This window comes from Sorex araneus, chromosome X (assembly GCF_027595985.1).
Source record: "Sorex araneus isolate mSorAra2 chromosome X, mSorAra2.pri, whole genome shotgun sequence".
Taxonomy (NCBI): Eukaryota; Metazoa; Chordata; class Mammalia; order Eulipotyphla; family Soricidae; genus Sorex; species Sorex araneus.
The window spans coordinates 223,393,680-223,414,884 of record NC_073313.1 but is presented as its reverse complement, the minus strand read 5'-3'; the positions used below and the strand labels follow the sequence as shown (position 1 = coordinate 223,414,884).

General features: G+C 46.6%; 1 protein-coding gene across 1 annotated transcript in view; it reads left to right on the top strand.

Annotated features, from left to right (window-relative positions):
- The first annotated feature begins 2,771 nt into the window (after positions 1-2,771).
- NEMP2 (nuclear envelope integral membrane protein 2) overlaps positions 2,772-21,205 on the top strand; it is a 33,631-nt gene continuing 15,197 nt past the window's right edge. Inside the window, exons 1-2 of the mRNA XM_055121825.1 lie at positions 2,772-2,860; positions 15,418-15,548. Of these exons, the coding sequence (XP_054977800.1) occupies positions 2,773-2,860; positions 15,418-15,548 (219 nt within the window). The 5' untranslated portion in view covers position 2,772. The remainder of the gene's footprint in view (positions 2,861-15,417; positions 15,549-21,205) is intronic.

Here is a 21,205-nt window from a genome sequence, read left to right as displayed (position 1 = left end):
TTGAGTTTCCCTCCACACCCCAAGCAGAGCCCCAGCAGCCAAAAACCTCCAGAACCCAGCCACAGTCATGCTCAATGCCACTCTCCACACGATCAAATGAGCCTCATTCATGAAGGAAATAGCAACAGAGGAACCCAGGTATGCGGGACCCGAGCTGAGATCTCCAAGCTTGCTCAGATCAGGACTGGGCCTCCTCCACCCAGATCCCCCATTTTCCAGTAGCTTGGCAGCCATCCCCACAAACTGCCACCAGTGCCATGTAATCCCATCAACGGCCAAGATCCAGAGACTATAAAACAAAGCTCCCACAAGCTCATGGCCGCAAATGTGGCCATGCAACCTCTTATAGTCTAGCCCACTGATGTACCTAAAGCAGCACACATGCGTTTGGTTTTAACATACTTGCTTGTATTCTCTTATATACATTCTCCATCCCTCTCACAGAGCTAGCAAGCTACCGAGAGTATCCCACCCACACAGCAGAGCCTGGCAAGCTCCCTGTGGCATATTCAATATGCCAAAAACAATAACAATAATGGGTCTCATTACCCTGACCCTGAAAGAACCTCCAATACGGCACCATTGGGAAGGGCGAGTAAGGAGAGGCTACTAAAATCTCAGGGCTGGGACAAATGGAGACGTTACTGGTGCCTGCCCAGGCAAATTGATGAAAAACGGGATGACAGTGATACAGTGATACAGAATAGGCTTCTGGAGCTTGAAGAGGGTCCATTTCTGACGACCCAAATAAAACTAGTCATATTCTTATACCTCGAGAATTTTATTTCTCCTGTTACTGGAAGTTTGTACTTTATAATCAACTTCTCCCATAAGTCCTGCCCCACATCCCCTGCCTGATGTTCATCTAATCTGTACCCTGGATTTGTTTGGGGCTTTTTTATTTATTTTTTAATGACTTTTGATATTTCAAACCCAGCTGTGCTCAGGGAGCATTCCTGGAAGGTCTCTGCTCAGGGGACCATATGTGATGCATGGGATTAAACTGCACTGAGGCAAAAGTCTTAACCCTTGTATTATGCTTTGGCTCCTTCTTTTTATTTTTGTTGCAAGCTCCTTTGAAGGACTGCCTGCTGGGGAAAGAATGCCATAGAGGCCCCTTAAAGTGAGATGCAGAGAGTATATGAACTTGAAGCATACAAATCCATATGCCAACATCTTATGGTGGTTGTTTTTAACATTTTATCATTTGTATTGCAGTACTGGATTTGCAATAGTTAATTATGCTTTTTACACATACGTAATTCCAGCACTACACCCAGAGCCCACTTCCTTTCATCAGTGTCCCAAGGGGCCTACCCAGTGTTATAGCAGGTGCAGACGTTTAGGTTCTTGGCTTCAAGCAGTCAAAATTGAAAGCAAGGGACCAGAGAGCAGATCACAGAATTCAGTGAAAGATTTTAGTGAAAGGCAAAGGAAGGGAAAGAAAGGCAGGGAAGTTCCCAGATTATAGGAGGGATCTTCTAGAGCAGCGTTTGAAGAAAGGCTGAAGCCCTTTCCTTTTGTATCTTTGTGAAAGAAAAGTGGATGGGTGATCATATCCTTCTTATACTGCTGCTGTCCTTTAAGATGGGGGAGAGGATGCTGACATGACATGATTTTCTTTTGGTGTCGCATCCAGCAGGGCCTCCATCATCCATGTTATCAAGCACCACGGAGTTGTGACCTTCCATATGGGGTGATTCAGCAAGGACCATATCCCTAATGTTGCCCTGCCTGTTTCCCGTTTGTCTCTCTGTGTCTATCACCAGTTCCCATACGTGTCAGCTCAGGAGATAAAATCTCAAAGCTGGAGAGCGATAGCACAGCGTGTAGGGCGGTTGCTTTGCACGCGGCTGACACGGGTTCGATTCCCAGCATCCCATATGGTCCCCTGAGCACCGCCAGGAGTAGTTCCTGAGTGCAGAGCCTGGAATAACCCCTGAGCATTGCCGGGTGTGACGAGATAAAATCTCCAGTTTCGATGTCTTTGGCAGTTATTTATTTATTTATTTATTTATGCTTTGGGGCCGCACCTGGCCACAGTCAGGGTTGACTCCTGGCTGAGATCTGGAATTACTTCTGGCGTGCTCTGGAGGGTACCATCCGCGATGCCGTGGATCAAACCTGGGGGACCATATAGGATGCTGGTGATAGGATCCTTGCAAGCAAGCACCCTGCCTGCTGTACAATCTGGACTCCTCAGCCCAGTGTCATTCCCTTATTATGTTTCTTTATACCCCAAATATGAGGGATGGGGGGATGGGGTGGGCATATTACCTAGAACGTGCCCAACCCCATCTTACTGGTTTTTACCAAAAAACAAGAAACCCCCAAATGCAAAGCAAAAGGGGGAGTGATAAAGGAGCCCCATTTTTGGTGGCCGGCCGTAAGCCCCCACCCCCCTAAGGTGGTCGCCCGTAGGGTGCTCCCCAAACCCCGACGGCCAAGGACCAGGCAGATTCTCCAAGAAGCCCAGAGGTCCCGGAGTTCAGGGGCTCCTCGCTTCGGGTGAGGGAGGGGTGTGGGGGGGGGTCGCCTGCCCACAGGGCCGGGAGCGCGCCCCCAGGCCACCCCGGCATGCCCAGGAGCAGCTGCAGCGCCGCCGCCGCCGCCTCCTCCCACCCTCCCCTTCCCCTCCCCTCCCCTCCCCCTCCCTTCCCCTCCCCCTCCTCTTCCTCTTCCTCCGCCGGGACCGGGAGGCGGCGCCTGGGCCTTTCCCGCGCGCTTCTTCCTGGCCCGGCCATTTTAAGGACTCTCGGCCGGCCCGGCGGGATGCGCTGGCCCCTGCTCTGGCTGCCGCTCCTGGCCGCGCCGCCCAGGGCCGCGGCGCGCGGGGAGGAGGCGGCGGCGCAGCTCCCAGGTAACGCGGGCTCGGCGGGCGCGCTCGGGGCTGCGGGCGGCCCGGGAGCCGGTGGGCGTTGCCCGGCCTCGCCGCGGGCACCCGGGGCAGCGCCCCGCCGCCCTCCCCGCCCACGTGGGCCTTCCTGCCTCGCCCCTGCCCCCGGGGACTCGGGATGCTGCAGGACTCGGAGCCGCCCCGAAGTTCAGAGCCTGGCCCGATTCCCGGAAGCGGCGGCGAGGGGTTTAATTTGCTCCCCGCCCTCCACCCGACCCTGCTGGTCACCGACGCCTCCCACCCGGGCGTCGCCACCTATGGGGCTTTGGTGCATCAGTTCAGGTGGCAGAACTTAACTTCCTTCGCGATTCGTTTGGACTGGAGCGTGGAGAAATCAGACACCCCCTCCCCCGCCTCCCCCCCCCCCCCGCCCCGGGCAGGCTACCCGGACTTGCTCCGTGATCTTGAGTCCGTCGTGGTACTGGTCGCAAAACATGAACTCATAGACTACCTCTACTCTTGATCTCCGTGATGTTTCGTATAGGAATCGGTGCACAGTGACTGGAGCAAAAGGAGACCAGGAGCCGTAGTTGCTCCTAGAGTTTGCACGTGTCGTGCAAACGGAGCTCTCAGCCTATCTTAAGAGAAGTTGGGAAAGGGAGTTCCAAGCCCAGAATTACCTACTTGCCAAGAGCTTCACATTTCTGTTTCATTATTTCCCCCATAAAACACTTTATAAGAGATTTTCCGGAGTCACTACCAACTTCTCTTCCTCTTATTGGCCACTTAGTCTCCTTACACCCCGCCCCCCCACCCCTCCCGGCCAGGAAGTGTGGTCTTGCAGCTGGCAGAGCATACATCAGTAAAATCTGCAGGAAAATCAGGGTTCTTTGTCTGAAGATGCAGGTGATGCTCAACCTGCTGCAGCTGCCAGCCCTCAGGATTCTTGCTGAGCTGTTTCTTTTCTCATGGAAAGGACATTTCTGCTTATTTACTGTATGCATGGCTGTGTTAAAAGGTGTTAAAAGTGTTTAACTTCAGGATCTTGGAGCTGGAGCAATAGCATAGCAGGTAGGGCTTTTGCCTTGCACGAGGCCAACCTGGGGTGTGACCCAAAAAAAGCAAAAAAAAAAGTTTTTAACTTCGGGATCTTATTTAATACACATAATGCCTGTAAGGGAACCACTTTTTTTTAAGATATCCAATTTACAGATGAAGAAACAAAGGCCTAGTAGTCAGAAACATGTTATTTATTGATGAAAAAATAAGATCACATATATGTATGTATATATGTGTACATATATGTGTATGTATGTATACACATATATTTATGTTTGGGGGCCACACCAGACGATGCTCAGGGGTTACTCTAGGCTCTGCACTCAGAACTTACTCCTGACAGTGCTCAGGGGATCATTTGGGATGCCTGGGATTGAACCAGGGTCAGCCATGTGCAAGCAAGCTCCCTACATGCTCTACTATGGTCTTGGTACCCAAATCAGATCTTTTTTGGGGGGAGATGGAGGCACATACAGCAATGCTCAGGGTTACTCCTTGCTCTACACTCAGGAATCACTTCTTACGGTTCTCAGGGTACCATATGAGATGCCAGGGATCGAATCTGGGTCAGCTGCAACATGCTAACCTGCTGTACTATTGCTCTAGCCCCAAATCACAGATCTTTCTAAGAAGGAAGATCACTCAAAGGGCCAGAATACACACTATGATTGTGGAAGGCCTGAGTTCCATTTGTTTCCTGAGCACCACTGGGTATATCCCTCTGCCTCAATTCCAAAACCCCTCCCCACCTAAGTCCACTCCCCAACCCCCCAGAGGGAGAGGATTTCTGAGCATGGTAACTTCGGGCTAGTCATAGCCCTGGAACAACACCCAGAAGATCTGGTTCAGGGATTGTATTCCATCACCCATTTGTACATTTGCCTTGGTCTAGGCACAGGATCCTTATGGACCCTAGCTTTCTCAGTTGTCAGTTGAAGAGGGTCTATGACTGAGTCATTTCCAATATTTTCCTTACCTTTTCATTTTCAGTGAATTCAGTGTTTCTCAAGGTTTTGTTTAAGGATCAGTAATTTATTTTGCTATTTTATTCATCAAATACTCAGGAGATTTCAGTTTCACTTTAGTTACACAAAATGTCACATTGTCACTAAAGTTCCAGTGCAAGCTAAGAAGCAGGGTGACTTAGCTCTGTAGCTCTACTTGTACATTCCAGCTCTAAGTAGAGCTGGACTTTGGGGCATCCCAAATCCTGTCCTGGGCCAGCAACAACCTATGAACATTTAGACTAGAAGAGGTCCTGACTGCTCTGTGAGGGATCGGATATTTCAGTCATCACCTAAGACAGCCTGTCTCTACCATGAGAGACTTGGATCACACGGTGTTTCTCTAGGTGTCTTCTAGTACACACGCCCTGTCATGCCATGGGGCATATCCAGCTGAAACTTGTTACCTTATTAGGAGCCAAGTCTGAGACAGTTGACACAGGAAGGACAGGTAGTTGTCTGGTAGAGAAGAGAATCTCAAACCCAAAGTTACCTTATGTAGATGAGGTGCCAGGAAACAGTGTTGTCCTGAGCTGAAGTTCAGACCACTTTCATTAATTCCCTGTCTTGAACTCTAGCCATGAGCCACCGGAAACCACAGCATCCAGATTCTTCCATGGAGAAGACAAATCAGTTAACACTTGAAGTTAAAATCAGATGTGAATGTGCATTAGCATGTGTTGAATTATTTCATCCTCTGTGCTGGGTTCTTGACAAAATCAAGGCCGACTGGGCCTGTTGCTAGTATGTAACCAACCCTGGTTTGATTACTGATGGAGGCTCTGGATCTCTGCTGGGGGGAGCCTGGTAATCTCTTGTGTCTCAGGGCGTGACATTGAACTGCCTGCCCCATTGACTGAGAAGCTGGGGAAATCTCCCCAGGCCACCAGAATACCACTTGGGAGACCCCCACTTAACTAAAAGAAACGAATACATATTCAAGTCAGGTTTTTAAAAATAGGGTTAATAGAATAGAGAAGTTACTTGAGTGTTACATGCAGACTCCTTTGAAAATGTGCATTTACAAAATAATAGGAAAATTCTTAATACCTTAGAAGTTAAGGTGTGGTAGCGTTTTTGTTTTTTTTTTTGCGTTAATGAAATAATAACAAGAAAACTCTTCCATCTCTTAGAAGCTGTGGTGTGTTGAATATTTGCTTTTTAGAAAATCTGTTCTCCTTGTTTCTTGTCCCAGTAGAAAAGAAGCTATAGGCCAGGTGGGGAAATCGAAATGTAATTTAATAAGTGCTTTTATTATTCTGTTCATTTCATTTGAATATTTTTTTTTCTATGAGAGTCATGTAAGGTTAAACTTTGGGGGAGGAACATTATTGAAACATTTTTATGTTGGAGATTGTCTCCGATCTTCGAAGATTTGAGGAATGTTGGTGCTTTTTATTTTTAGCTTACTCTATAAGTAGACTTAACTACTACCTGCCTTTTCTGAAGTTTTGACTGAACATTTTTATCTGACATGTGACTAAACTCTAAATATATCCATATACATTTAGGGAAACTAATAAATGGCAAAAGTACTACAAGGAAACAGTTTAACTTATTAAAGCAGGTATTATGCAGCTTTTTTATTTATTATGTGTGGGGGCGGGGGTCACACCTGGTGATGCTCATGGGTTACACCTAGCTCTGCACTCAGGAATTATTCCTGGCGTTGCTTGGGGGAGTATATGGGATACCAGGGATCAAATCAACCCAGGTTGGCCACTTGCAAAGCAAATGCCCTACCTGTTGTACTATCACTCTGGCCCTATCAGCTATCTTTTTTTTTTTTTATAGAAGATAGGTGGTCTAAAAATTCGATTGAATAACATAAGTAGGATTTAAATGAAGGGACCAGTCTCCTTGGCTAAGATAGTGCTGTCTGAAAACCTTTGATAACGGGAACACTGTACTTTGTCCTGGCACTTTGGACAACTGTCTAGAGACAACACTTGTTTTCCTAAAAGTCAGACTTATCAGCAGGATTAAAACATTCTGTCAAGGATCGTAGGATGCTTGCAGGAAGCTAAGGACCACAATGCTTATTCCTGGGAACAGACTGCCTTGCTGGAATGGCAGCTGTGTGTGGACAGACACACTAGGGTTTTTTTTTGCTCTGATCCAAATCAGAGTAGAGGGCAGGAGTGTCCTCGGGGTGGACACCTACTTTAGCCTCTGCTAGCAGGAAGGAGATGCTCTGCACGTGCATGTTTCCCTGTCAATCTGGCCAGTGGGAGGCTGCTGATTACATTCTTAAGAATTCCTAGAAATTCCTTTTGTCTTCAGGGTTGTGTTGCAAGGGGATTGATTATACTGTGGAGGTGGTGGCGGTTGTGATGTGCTGGGGTTTGCCTGCCGCTCCCATGGGCCAGATTTGTCCTAACAGAATGAGTGGGCACAGGCTGGACCCAGTACCAAATGCCACCCACGGTGGCAACGGTGGTGACATGGCCTTCCAGGCCAGGCCTGCTGTGGTGATGGAGTCAGAGACACAGTCGGCCCTCTGCCTTTTCCGCTTCTCACCCTGTCGTGAATATGGGGAAACTAAGCAGTGATAGAGGGTGCTGAGGGGAGGAGACCCCGAGGGAAGACATAGCTTCTATCTGAATAGTCTGAGCTGAAACTGTTAGGGCGCGGACCGAGATCTCCCTATAACGACAAAAAGACTCCAGAGATTGCAAACAGCAAGCAGGGTTTTGTAAGACTGGCTAGCCAGGGTCTAGCCGCCTACACGGACACTCAGGTCCAGCAGGTTGGGCAAAAGACACCGAGCTTCTCCAAAAAAGATCTTATATAGGCCTTCCCTGGCTGTTACAGCAGAGCCCGCGCATTTCATAGCCAATAGATTTGTAATATTACAAACTTTCTTAACCAATCCATTTAAAAGGACATCACTCCCTAGCCTATGGTTTTAGAGATCAGTATTTGCGCCAATATTCAGGAATGTCCCGGTTCTGGGGGCAGTCCTGGGTCTTGTGATATGGGTCATGTGATATGGGTCTGGTTATCTGGTCTGACCACCACCTTTCTTGCGACCCAGGGTGCCTGTATCCAAATTCCTTGCTCAGGGACAGATAGACAAATTATTCTAGAATGCGGGCTCCTGTAAAAAGAGTCTTAAGAAAGCTAAATAGATTCCTGTGGTCTGTCCCGGGCCAGTTCCTCACAGAAACGATCTGGTTCTGGAGGGAGGTGGTAGGCTGAGTCACAGAGTCATCTTGATTGTCACATGCCACTGTTGGGGGCTTGTGCATTTCATCCATGGCTTAGGAGCCCCACATACCCCCTGGGATCAGGCTGGCGCCTTCTCTTGCCGGAGTTTCTTTCTGCATCCTTGGCTGTTTAGGAGTTCTTATGTGGGCTGATTGCAACGGGTTCATCTCAAGAGAGGTGATAGTGGTGCAAACAGCCAGAGGTATTCAGGAGGTAAATGCTGACTCCCTGTCTTTAATGTGTTGTGTACTGTGCAGATTCAGGGTCAGCTCCACCTCAAAAGCCAGGCCCTCTTTTGGAGAAGCCTCAGGGAGATCCTGCCATGCCTTCAGTCGGGTTCCTGTAGGTACCAGTAGTGAGGGCATTGCAGTTTGTTTTAATTAACCCCAGTCACGTGTGAGCCACTGGTGGTACACACTGATGTCAACAAGTATGAGCCTCTGGTGGTCCACGCTGGCATCCATGTGGTTGTCTAATGGAAGATCAAGGTGAGGTTCAGCGCAAGCTCTCACAGGTAGCTCTCTTACTCAGAACACACCATGCTTTTTTTTTTTTTTTTTTTTTTTTTTTTTTTTTGCTTTATGGGTCACACTTGGTAATGCAGAGGGGTTACTCCTGGCTCTGCACTCAGGAATCACCCCTGGCGGTGCTCAGAGGACCATATGAGATGCTGGGAATCAAATCCGGGTCGGCAAGGCAAACGCCCTACCCGCTGTACTATTGCTCCAGTCCCGGGCTTTCTTTTCTTTTCTTTCTTTTTTGTTTTTTTAACACACTGTGCTTGACATTCGAGTCAAACCCCAGACAAGCTTCCTGTCACCTCTTCTTATGTCCTCCCTCTTTTCTCTGAGGAGTTGGGAAAGAGGGTTCATAGCTGAGGGCTGTTCAGGGTCACAGCTCCCAACTATCGTGATGATGGAGTGGGTCAGGTGGAAACGTGTCTGTGAGTTCTGCAGAGGGCATGGCTCTGGCACAGGCTGGAGAGGGGCCCCGCCATACCTCAGGGGCCTCCTCAATGCTCACTGGCACTGATCAGAGGCTCTTAAAAACAAGACTGGCCGGCTTTTACCGACTCCACTGCCTCTGCGTGAATCACCCACCAATCCTTTGGAATTATAAGCCATACCAAAAAAGACTAAAAACATATACTTAAATGTTGGGGATTCAGTAATGAAGATGTACAATCCTAACTTGATGGGGAGACAGGATAAACGAATCAGTAATATGTAATCTGAAGACAAAAACAGCAGTGCGAGAAGATAGCAGGCGATTGTGTGGTGATTGCTTTTTAGAGCATGGCAGCAAAAAAAAAAAAAAGACTTTGTTGGAAGGACCCAGTTCTGCCAGGATGTGGTGAAGCTGCAAGCCAAGGAATCTGCAAGTAGGTAAACCCCAGATGGGCTGACTTGGTCTCTTAAGGACAGGAGGGTTGATGGGTTGGGAGAGCCGAGGATGGGCAGGCAAAGTTAGAGGTCCATGGTCTCTGGAAAGTCTGGGGGTTGTATCACGGATATGATGGGAAGTCCCAGGAGGGGGAGTTCTGATTCAGTAAATAATGTGCTGTGATCGAAAAGGCTCTCAGTGCTACTGGAGTTTACTTAGATGAGGGTTGTAACAGTGATCATGGGAGCAGGGGTACCAGTAGAAGGCTATTACAGAATCTGAGTGTGCAGATTTTGTGTCTTGGACAACAAAGGAGCTTTACTCTGAATTTAAATGATTGCGATGTGCTTCAATGCATCTTCTTCCTCTTAGGAGCTTTAGATACCAGATGATGGTCTAAGACAAATCTTCAGGGGCTGGAGCAATAGCACAGTGGGTAGCACATTTACTTTGCACGTGACCGATTCTGAGTTCGATTCCTAGCATCCCATATGGTTCCCCAAGCACCGCCAGGAGTAATTCCTGAGTGCATGAGCCAGGAGTAACCCCTGTGCATTGCCGGGTGACCCAAAAAGCAAAAACAAACAAAGACAATCTTGAGACTAAATTGAGGGGTGCAGGAGAAACATACCTTCCTTTGATGGTAACATTTTTTTTTTTTTTTGCAGAACTCACTCTCCACAAAGAGGATATTTCCTTAGGAGCATTTAAAAAAATATATAAATTTTTTATTAGTGAATCACTGTGAGGTACAGTTACAGACTTATAACTTTTCGTGCTTGTGTTTTAGTCATACAATGCTCAAGTATCCATCTCTCCACCAGTGCCCATTCTCCACCACTGATGATCCCAATATCCTCCCCCCCACCCCATCCACCCCACCCCACCCTGCCTCTGTGGCAGGGCATTCTCTCCTTTTGGGTGTTGTGGTTTGCAATAGAGGTATTGAGTGGCCATCATGTTTGATCTGTAGTCTACTTTCAGCGCACATCTCATGGCCATCCCCAGCGGGTCCTCGAACCACACTTTACCTGGTGTTCCCTCCTCTATCTGAGCTGCCTTTTCCTCCAGGATATGAGGCCAGCTTCCAAGCCTTAGGTCCAACCTTCTGGTACTTATCTCTACTATTCTTGGTGCCTGTCTTACTATTCTACTAGTCTCCCATTCTTGTGTTTCAGTCATACAATGCTCGAGTACAATGCTTTATATTCCACAGATGAGTGCAATCTTTCTGTGTCTGTCTCTCTTTCTGACTCATTTCACTTAGCATGATACTTTCCATGTTGATCCACTTATATGCAGAGTTCATGGCTTCATCTTTTCTAACAGCTGCATAGTATTCCATTGTGTAGATGTTACAAAGTTTCTTTAACCAGTCATCTGTTCTTGGGCACTAGGGTTTTTTCCAGATTCTGGCTATTGTAAACAGTACTGCGGATGAACATACAAGTGTAGATGTCATTTTGACTATGCTTTTTTGCCTCTCTGGGATATATTCCCAGGAGTGGTATTGCTGAGTCAAATGGGAGCTCAATTTCTAATTTTTTGAGAAGCGTCCATACTGGTTTCCAAAAGGGCTGAACCAGTCGGCATTCCCACCAGCAGTGTAGGAGAGTCCCTTTCTCCCCACATCCACACCAACACCGGTTGTTTTTGTTCTTTTGGATGTGTTCCAGTCTCTCGTGTGACGTATCTCATAGTTGTTTTGATCTGCATCTCTCTGATGATTAGTGATGAAGAGCATTTTTTTCATGTGCCTTTTGGCCATTCGTGTTTCTTCCTTGAGAAAGTTTCTGTTCATTTCATTGTCCCTTTTTTTGATGGGGTTGGGTGTTTTCTTCTTGCAGATTCCAACCAGTGCCTTGTATATCCTTGATATCAACCCCTTATCAGATGGGTATTGGGTGAATATCCTTTCCCATTCTGTAGATTGTCTTTGTATTTTGGTCACTGTATCTTTTGCGGTACAGAAACTTCTTAGTTAAATACAGTCCCATTTGTTTATCTCTGTTTCCACTTGGTTGGTCAGTGGCGTGTCATCATTGAAGATACTGTTAGCCTCAGTATTGTGGAGGGTTTTGCAGACCTTGTCTTCAGTGTATGGATTATGGATTCTGGTCTAATGTTGAGGTCATTAATGCATTTTGATCTGATTTTTGTGCACGGTGTTAGGTAGAGGTCTAAGCCCTTTTTTTTTTTTTTTTTTTTGCATGTAGCTGTCCAGTTATGCCAGCACCATTTGTTAAAGAGGCTTTCCTTGCTCCACTTCACATTTCTTGCTCCCTTATCAAAGATTAGATGTTCATACATTTGGGGTTGTGGGCAGGAATATTCCACCCTGTTCCATTGGTCTGCGGCTCTGCCTTTGCTCCAGCGCAGTCCTTTTCTTTAAGGGAAGTGATTTAGCCCTTGAAGGAGTAGAGCCCACTAGAAGTAGGGAGGGTCAGTGCCTGTGAGGGCCAGAAGGAAAAAGTGGCCCATTCAGTGATGACTAGGAAACTACCTTTATTCCAGGTCAGACTGTGCAAACAGCTCTAGGAATAGAGGTCTGTAAAATCTGCTTTAAGTCACAAATTTTCAGGGCCTGTTTTCAGCTTTCATGAACACTACTTTTGATTAGGATTGCTTCTACCCGCATAGATTGCTGGAGTCACATGATTGCTATCAGAGAATAGTCTCTTAGAACACATGCTAACCCAGAGTCTTAAGGAAATCCACCCTTGTGGTCATAAATATTAATGTTTTCAAATGAGTAATCAGCTTTGAATTTTCTCTCATTTCTGTGTTGTGATTTTATGCCTAGGAGATGATACATTACATAATTACATCTCACACCACCATCTTAACAAACCACCAGGTTCATCCTTGAGTTTTATGTGCGTTTTCATTGTTCATTGTAGATTCCAGCTAATGTGGTTGATTTAAAAAAAAAAAAAATCTCATGCTAAGGTGCTGCAGACAAATAGAAGCCCCCTCAACTGTGGATATGTGTGGGATTAGAGGTAGCCCTAAGACCTCATGCTCCTCACCCTCTCACCCCCTCACTACTGGAATCTGCTCCTTTTTTCCATCCCGTCTGATCCGTGGGAATTCCTTCCTGTTTTGCCAAGGGGCTCCCTGCTTAGAATCCTTGCGTCTGAATTTGCCTGGTGCTTGCTTGCTCAGGGACCCTAACAGGAGGTTGCATGGAGGCAGAAAATGGGGTACTGGGCAAGGCAAAGGAGAACTGGAGCCCCTTCTCACTGTTGCTGTCTCTAGCCACGCCTCAGAATGTATCGGTACACCCCCCAGTTTCATTGTTCAGACTCCTGGCTCTCCTCTGGCTCCGCGGTCATAATTATCTCTCCTACAGCAGTGCTCCCTCCCTGTGCATCGGGTCTAGGCCTCATTTGCATTTCAGCTCTACCCCAGAGCCTGTCTCAGCATTGGCTGCTTTGTGTATCAATAGAAGTGGATCTGCGTTTCCCTTGACTGTAACTGGGCTCCTGTCTATAATAAGCCCTGCCAAATCAAAGGCCCTTGGAATTTTAAGTGTCCCTTGTTTAAGAGCTCCTGTGTCTTCTAAAAATCTGCCTCTTAAGCTGGGTTCTTAGGATTTCTCCCCGCCCTCTGCTGAGGTTGTGACGGCCTGGGGTGACATCCATGCCTGTTTGGTACTCTGCTGTGGAACTTGTCCCTGGGCTCCCTACAGGCCACACGTTAGTCAGAGTGGTCACACACATGTGGTTTCAGTGCTGTCTGCTGGAAATCACTTGAGCTACCTGGATTGTATTCGGTGGTGTGTGGGTGGCTCTGGGGCTTACAACTCCCAGCCTCACACTTGGAACACAGGCGCATTGCGCATTCGCCACAGAGTCCTCTCTGGGCCCCTTAGCCTGGATTCCTGTATTTGCGTCTCAGACTCTCAGAAATCTGCAGATCTGCTGCCATGTTTGAACGCATGTGCATTTTCCTCCAGTGTTAAGAATACATGATTTGTCAGTGTCACCTTGGAAACCGACCCATGAGTAACTTTCCTACCTTGTGTAGCCCTGAGAAATCTGCTGGGTTTTTTTGTTTTGTTTTTTGGCTTCACCCAGTAGCTCTCAGGGACTACTCCTGGCTCAGTGCTCAAAGTCATATACTCTGGGAACCATATGAGGTGCTGGGTATAGAACCTAGGCTCTGACATGGGTCATATCCCCAGCTTTCCCTCCAGTCATAGAAACCTGCTTTTATGCACTTGTGTTTCAGGGACTGTGACTTTTCACAGCATCTCTGCACCGTCACCTCCAGTATGGTACACTTTTCACTTAACATTAAGGGCCTATCTGGCCTTATTTAATATTATTCCCTAAATGGATGTAATTGTTGACTAGCTATTACTGGTTACCCAATTCTCCCTAATTTTGTTGTAGCAGGTTGTTCCAGCTTCATTTCAGGTTTTTCTGGAGAAGCAGCTGACCAGACTTTTCTTAGAGGTGTTAGAGGTCCCAACCCCATTTCTCATAAAGGTCCCCTGTTCCTCTCTCCTGGGAGAAGATGTAGTGGTAACACCTGTTTCATATCCGGAAAGCTTTTCCATCACTTTATTTCCAATTCAAATACAGCAGTAGCTGCATAAAAAAAATGAACCCTGCTCATTTATGATATTCTCATGGCATTTACCAGATGTACCCTCTGTAATGCAGCACCTGTCTCTCTGTCCCTGTGTCTGATTCTGTGTTGGATTTTATGATAGTTATATATAGCATATAACATCACTATATTGCATCCATCACATCTATTTATGTGCATAGACCCATGTCGTGGACCTCCGTCTGTCTCCAGCCAGATTTCTCCTGTGCTGCAGATCTACCTGTTTTTCCACTTGGTCCCACTGACCAAAACTCAGTATGTCGATGGCAAATGCATCCCCTCCCCACACGAGCTTGCTTCTTCCCCATTCCTCGTCTGAGCCAGCAGCCTCTCACTGTCTCTCACCAGGACCTTCATTTCATCTTCTTGCTCTCCCTCAGCTAATGACTCACCAGAGTCTGTGGATTCTCCCTCTTAAGTACCCTTTAATCAGTTCTCTCCGTCCTGTGTGGGCTTACTCAGATGGCTGCCACAGCCTCCTGACGTGGTCCCTCTGCTTTCATTCTTCACCGCCGATATTTGACGAGGCTTGTAACATGCTCCTTCCAAAAACTCAGCTGCGGTTTGCTTACCGAAGCGGTTTCTCTCTGCTCTGCACATCCCCGCTTTGCTCTGTTTGTCTGTGCTCGGTGCCTGGAGGCTGTGCACTGCCCGCCCTGTTTTTGCCCATTGGCTTCCCCCGGGGTGGGTTTAGCCGATGAGAGGCCTTGCGGGAGGGCTGGCCAAGCACAGCCACAGAAGTTCCCAGCCATTGTCTTCCCACCTCTGTTAGCTCCACTGACACCAGGCTCCTGTCTTGCCGCTTCGTGCCTAGGGCTATTCCTGCTGGGGGCTGGGCCTGGGAACTTCCAGGTACCTTATTAGAATTCATAACCGAATTAACCAGCCGGTATCTTCACAACATCCTTTTTGGTTAAACCCATTTTCCTGCTGAGACATTGATATTGAAGTTAAAATTCCTCAGTTCTCTGCCCTGGGCAGGAAGTCCCCATTTCTTAGCGTCACAGGGACCAGGGCTTATCTTGAAGCTGCATTGCTTGCTACCATGTCTTTCCTTTGAAAGGCTGAACCACTTTCAGGATTCCCCTCCGCTCCGTGGATCTCACACACTTGTCCCCCTGACTCCCTGACTTCTGTCTCACTGCTCTGACTTTTCCCTCCATGCTTCCCTCACATTTCTTCTTTTCCAGGAAGCCGCCTTCAGTTCCTGCCCTCTGGTACAAAAGAGTCTGTTCACTTACAGTGCCCTCTGTATGTTGCAAGAGTATTGACATAGCACCCTGATTTTTTGTCTCTCTTTTCGGACAGATGAAGGACTGTCAGTTGCAAGGTGTAAAACTTTGAAGGAAATGGATTTAATTAAAACGTCTGAAGTAAAATGCTACTGCTACCATCAAAATTTACAGCTGGAGTGGAAGTACATTTGGTCAACTCTGCAAGTAAGAGTCTAGTTTCAAACATGTCTTGGGAACAAGGAATTATTTTGAGAATGAAAGTAACTTTGTATGACAGAGAACTGTGTCTCAGGATGAAAGCTGACTCGGGATCCCATATATTTAAGAGGGGTTGGGGGTCTGTGTAGGAAAGGACATTAATGTCCCATCTCTTCATTAGCCCTTCTCCAGACCACTCCAAGTAAATAGCTATGTAAACTATGTAACAGTAGGACGCCTGCTGTTTAGACACAAGACAACAGCCCTCCCACTCATCAAAATAATTGCTATCCCCTCTAAGCAGAAATTTGGAGTTAACCTCCAGTGTCAGGTATGACCAAGTTAGTTCTTCAGCATTTAACAAATGTTAATTTGGTATCTAAGTGTCAAGAACTATTCTAAGCTCTGTGATACATCGGTAAACAAGCCAGTTCCCTTCCTCCTATAAGGCAGTTACTTTGGGGGAATAAAGTTAAATGGCATAAGCCATAAATGTTATAGAGAAGGAAATTATAAATTAGTATGTGCTATGTGTAGAATAACATTGGTATGTCCTTTCTCCCTTGCCACAGGGAGCTTAGGTTTATTGGGTTGCACCCATCACAGTGCTCCTGAGGCTCTCCTGTTCCTCTGTGTTTATTTGTAACCTCTTCTCTGTGCTCTCTTCCCTAACCAGTTAATCACCATTTTCCCTTAAGCAGTACCTGTGACTAGTAAAGTCAAATTCCTCCAAAATCTCTGCTTTTGTAAATATTGGTTTTCTATTCTGCTTATGTCCTTTGCATAGTTACTTTAGAGCAATGTCCTTTTTGTATAGACACAGGAAGACAGTTAATGCTATGCTTTTATAACTTGGGGGTTAATTAATTCCGAATAATACTCACTCCTGAGCATCTGTTTTCTCGACTTAAGCCTCAATTGCCCTTAGTTCCTAGCACCCCAAAATCAGGGTCTTGACAAGGGACTGGATGGATCCAGGGCAAGCTGTGAGCTACCCTGGCATCGAAATGGGCCAGGCCAACTCGCCATAATATTTAACTATAAGTTAAGAGCATGGTCATGGACAAATTCTGTCATGGTCCAAAAAGTAATAACTAGATTAGGACCCTGCTAGGTGTAGGAAAGGCTAATCTGACCTGAGCACTGTAGTCTGAGATCTATAGCAAGATATCCCAAGGAGAGCAATCCTATAAGCTTAATGTATCTCTTACTGTGTCCATACAAAATAAATAACATTAAGAAGTAGAATTAAGATGAATGTTTATTATTGAACTAAGGAAAGGAGAAACGCACTCATAAGATGGTATTTTGCCCTTAAGTGGGTTGTCTTGCTGAATGAGAATCTTTCATAGAAGTTTCCCCTGAGGGAAAGACTTTATATCTGTTGATTGTATGACCATACCTGTGTGTAATTGTAACCCCAACCCCTCATGGTTTGGGACATAACTAAGCTCATGAGAGCGGGCAAGCAGAGAAAAGAGGAGAATGAGGGAGCAGGATCTGGAGAGGGGGAAAAGGAGAATCAGCGTAGGAGAATCAGGAGAGAATGGAGGTAAGATTGGAATAAGCTGCAGTTGATACAAACCAACCTGGACCTTTTGTCCGCCCACCGCCATCAGCCGTCTCAGGTGGGGGAAGCTGCCTGAGACCACCAGACGCAGGTGGCGAGAGAGAGCACACTTTTTTATTTGTTTTTTGAATACAGACTATGAGACAGAACAGTAAGGTAATTGAATGGAACTAGACAGAGCAAATGGTAGGTTAGGAGACTTCTCATTGGAAAGGTGGCTTTTGAGGAAGTGTCACTAAGTCAGTGAGTTATAAATGATTGGAGAAAGAGTGTTCTAGGCTGAGGAAACATCTTGAACCTTTCATGAGGCACAGGATGTGGGTTCATTCATTACTGATAACATACACTATTTTAATCAGTTGGTTAAGTAAGAGTCTGTTGATTTGTAGTTTACCACAGTAAAATGAGGTATTTTTTTTATTTATTTTTATTTTTTTTATTTTTATTTTTTTAAAAATTTTATCACCATGTGGAAAGTTACAGAGTTCTCAGGTTTATGTCTCAGTTATACCGTATTCAAACACCATCCCTTCACCAGTGCCCATATTCCACCACCAAAATCCCCGGTATAACCCCCGCCCCCACCCCAACTGTATAACTGATGAATTTCACTTTATTTTCTCTTCACCTTGATTACGTTCCATATTTCAACACAAAACTCACTATTGTTGTGGGAGTTATATCCTCAAACAAGATAACCCTAATAAGGAGGCATTTGATAATTAGTTTTCCATTAAAAGATTGTATGTTTTCAGGTTTTAGAAAAGGTCGCTCGGCTCGGATCTGTCCCAGTCCCAAATCCTGGAGCCCTGTTAGTTGCTGCTCAGTGTCGCCAGGGTTCCATCCGGAGAAGGTGTGCTGGCGGCACCTCCTCCTTCCGGCCCCCCAGTGTTGCTGGCCCCGATTCGGGTCCGGAGCATGGTCCGGGCTGCGTTGCTCACCAGAATGCCTGCCGCTTCTCTGTGGATTGTGGCATCAAGATGGCGCCGAGGGTGGGTCGAGGGCGTGACTTTCGGCGGCAGGGACCACTTGGAGTTTGGGGCTGGCACCGCCCCACTCCAGTGCCTCCCACAAAATGAGGTATTTTGAGGAGGTATTTTAAAACTTGATAATTCAGTCTTTTCCATTCTAGTTTTGATGTCCATCGATGATGTTTGCCTGAATCAGATAATGTCTGTCACCTGTTGGTTTTTATTGTCATGCCTTTTACGTTGATTGATTTATTGTCATACTTCTATAGGGAAGAGTTTTTTTTTTAATTTTTTTAAAATTTGGGGACCATACTTGGCAGTACTCAGGACTTAGTCCTGGCTCTACTCTCAGGAATCACTCCTGGTGGGCTCAGGGGACAATACAGGGTGCTGGGGATTGATCTTGAGCCAGCTGTGTTCGAGGCAAGCGCCATATGCCCTCTCCTACTGCTCAGGCCCAAGGGAAGAGTTTTTGTAGAACAATGAATGTTTATAAATTCTTCCCACATAAGGCCACATCCATGTAAAGTCATGGATTGCCAGTTCATTCAGCCACCCATGACTCTAGTTATTAATTTTGATATTTATCCTGCCTTAGAGTTGTTCAGTAAGCACCCCTCCAGTCTAGCTCCTCTCTTGGTTTGAGCATTTCTCTACCTGCTGGCAAACAAGCATTGAATGTTAGGTGTGATTTTGTGAGTGGGACATCATTGTCACCTAAGTGTATCCACTCACACACCTTCACATATGTCTGTTTCTATCCATTTGTGAAAGTCGTGGGTTCTGATATCTGAAGTACCACTGGATTCATTCTCATCTCCCTTCTTTCCTTATTTATGACTTCCCTTTCTGATCAGAAACACGGATCCCTATTTTTCTAGCTATATTGAGTTATTTACCTTATCTTGGAATGCACTGAAAGTAATTTCAGAAAATCTAAGCTGTGTCATTGTGAAAAACAAATGTCATAACAGGTGTTCAGTATTCTTCTGTGTCTACAATATTTTACAGTGTCATGTGCTTTAGCTTTATTTTGAGGGTCTATGGCCTGAATGAAGCACTCAGGAGATACTTAGGCTCATTCATTCCCACCCATGTACCCTACAAATACAGTTCTGTTATTTAATTGAAAAAAATTTGTTTATATATTTTTATTTTACAGTTTTCCCCATCCTAGTTGATTTTTATTATAACTTTTTAGTATTTATATTATTTATGGGACCCAAAAGTCTAATCTCTACCAAAGTTATTCTCAAAAATCCTTCCTCTTTCATTTTGTTCACTCCTTTCTAGTACTTGCAGGTGATACCAGGAACTAGGTACTTTACTAGGAACCTAGTATATCTTTTCCTGTGTCTCTTTTCTGGAAAACGAAGCAGTGATACGTGTAGATGACATTTAAAGCCTTGAAACTAAAAAATGAGTTTGAATGAGAAACTAGAACCCACAATGGACTCTGGGCCGGTCTCATGTAATAAGTCAAGGAGGCAGCCATTGAGGAATGAGAGGAGGAGTAAATAGTGGAAAAGGAGAGGTTCTGGAAGCCTCACAAAGAAAGCATCACAAGGAGGACGGAATGATCAGCAGTACTAAATATTGTTCGGGGCTGAAGTGATAGTATAGCCCATAGGGCACTTACCTTGCACGTGGTCAAGATCGATCCCTGGCACCCTATAAACCCCACCAGGAGTGATCCCTCAGTGCAGAACCAGGGGTAACCCTGGAGCACTGCCAGGTGTGTCCCCCAGTCAAACAAACATTGTTCAAGTGGACTGGCTGCATATGAACTGCATGCTCAGAGAATGGAAGGAGGCATTTGGTGACTGCAGGCACGGCTGGCTTGAAAGAAAATTTTTATTGCTACCGGAAGCAAGGAAAGGGGGTAATAATTGGAGGGGAAAGTGGATCTGTGTGAGAGGAAAGGAGGGAGGGAGGGAAAGAGAGAGAGAGAGGGAAAGAGGGAGGGAGGAAAGGGAGAGAGAGAGAGAGAGAGAGAGAGAGAGAGAGAGAGAGAGAGAGAGAGAGAGAGAGAGAGAGAGAGAGAGAGAGAGAGAGAGAGCGATTGAGGGCTTGCCTTTAGAACTAGGTCTAAGTCTCTGAGGCAGGCACTCCCTCCCTGTGGCAGGAAGCAGAGCTTGTGCCTGCAGATGTTGCTGGCTGGGTGGGAGTGGAGCCAGGGCTAGGTCCATGTTCCCTTCATGCCCTGACTATGGACGGGGACTGGTGGTGCGGTGTTGAGGATGGAGGAGTTGGAAATCCTGGTTGGAGAGGGACTGCGTGGCCAGGCGGCCTGTGTGGAAAGGCTTTTAGGGCTCTTGGATCTGCAGTCACGGCTTGAGGCTGTCTCCTTCTGCACACCAGTTTGTGTGGTCATAAAAGGGGAATAGGTGGAGAGTTTGACAAAGCACAAGGGATGTAAAGGAACTAAGTGGACATGCAGGGGAATGGTTTATAACATACAGAATTTGGAACCAAAGGGGACAGAGTGGCTGGGGAGATGGGAGAGGGCTGAGGGTGTATGCCTTGTGTGCATCCAATTTGGGTTTGATCCCTGGCACCACACGCTGTACCCTCAGCACTATGGGGGTAGCCCTGGGGACCCCTGAGCATGAGCAGGTGTGGCCCTGGTGGCCTCAGGCAGCACAGGACCCAGGTAGCCCACATCCCCGGGCCCTATGGTCTGAGTAATGCTGGGAGTGGAGCTTGGGCCCTCAGAGCAGCTTTGAGAGGTTCCTCTCCCCTCCCTCCAGCTCCAGAAGTGCTAAGGACATCAAGGAAGAGGAGGGAGGAGAGCTGTTTGATTCATGGTGGGCTTGTTGGACAAGAGTTAGTTGGGGGCTGGAGCAATAGCACAGTGGGTAGGGCGTTTCCTTGTACACGGCTGACCTGGGTTCAATTCCCAGCATCCCATATGGTCCCCCCGAGCACCTCCAGGAGTAATTCCTGAGTGCAGAGCCAGGAGTAACCTCTGAGCATCACCGGGTGTGACCTAAAAAGAAAACAAAAACAAAAACAAAAAAACAGTTAGTTGATAATTACCCAGGGGGACCACAGGAAATGCAGCCTGTTTGGGCGCTGATAAAAGTGTGTTGGTCATTTGAGTGGTTATCCAAGGTGGGGTG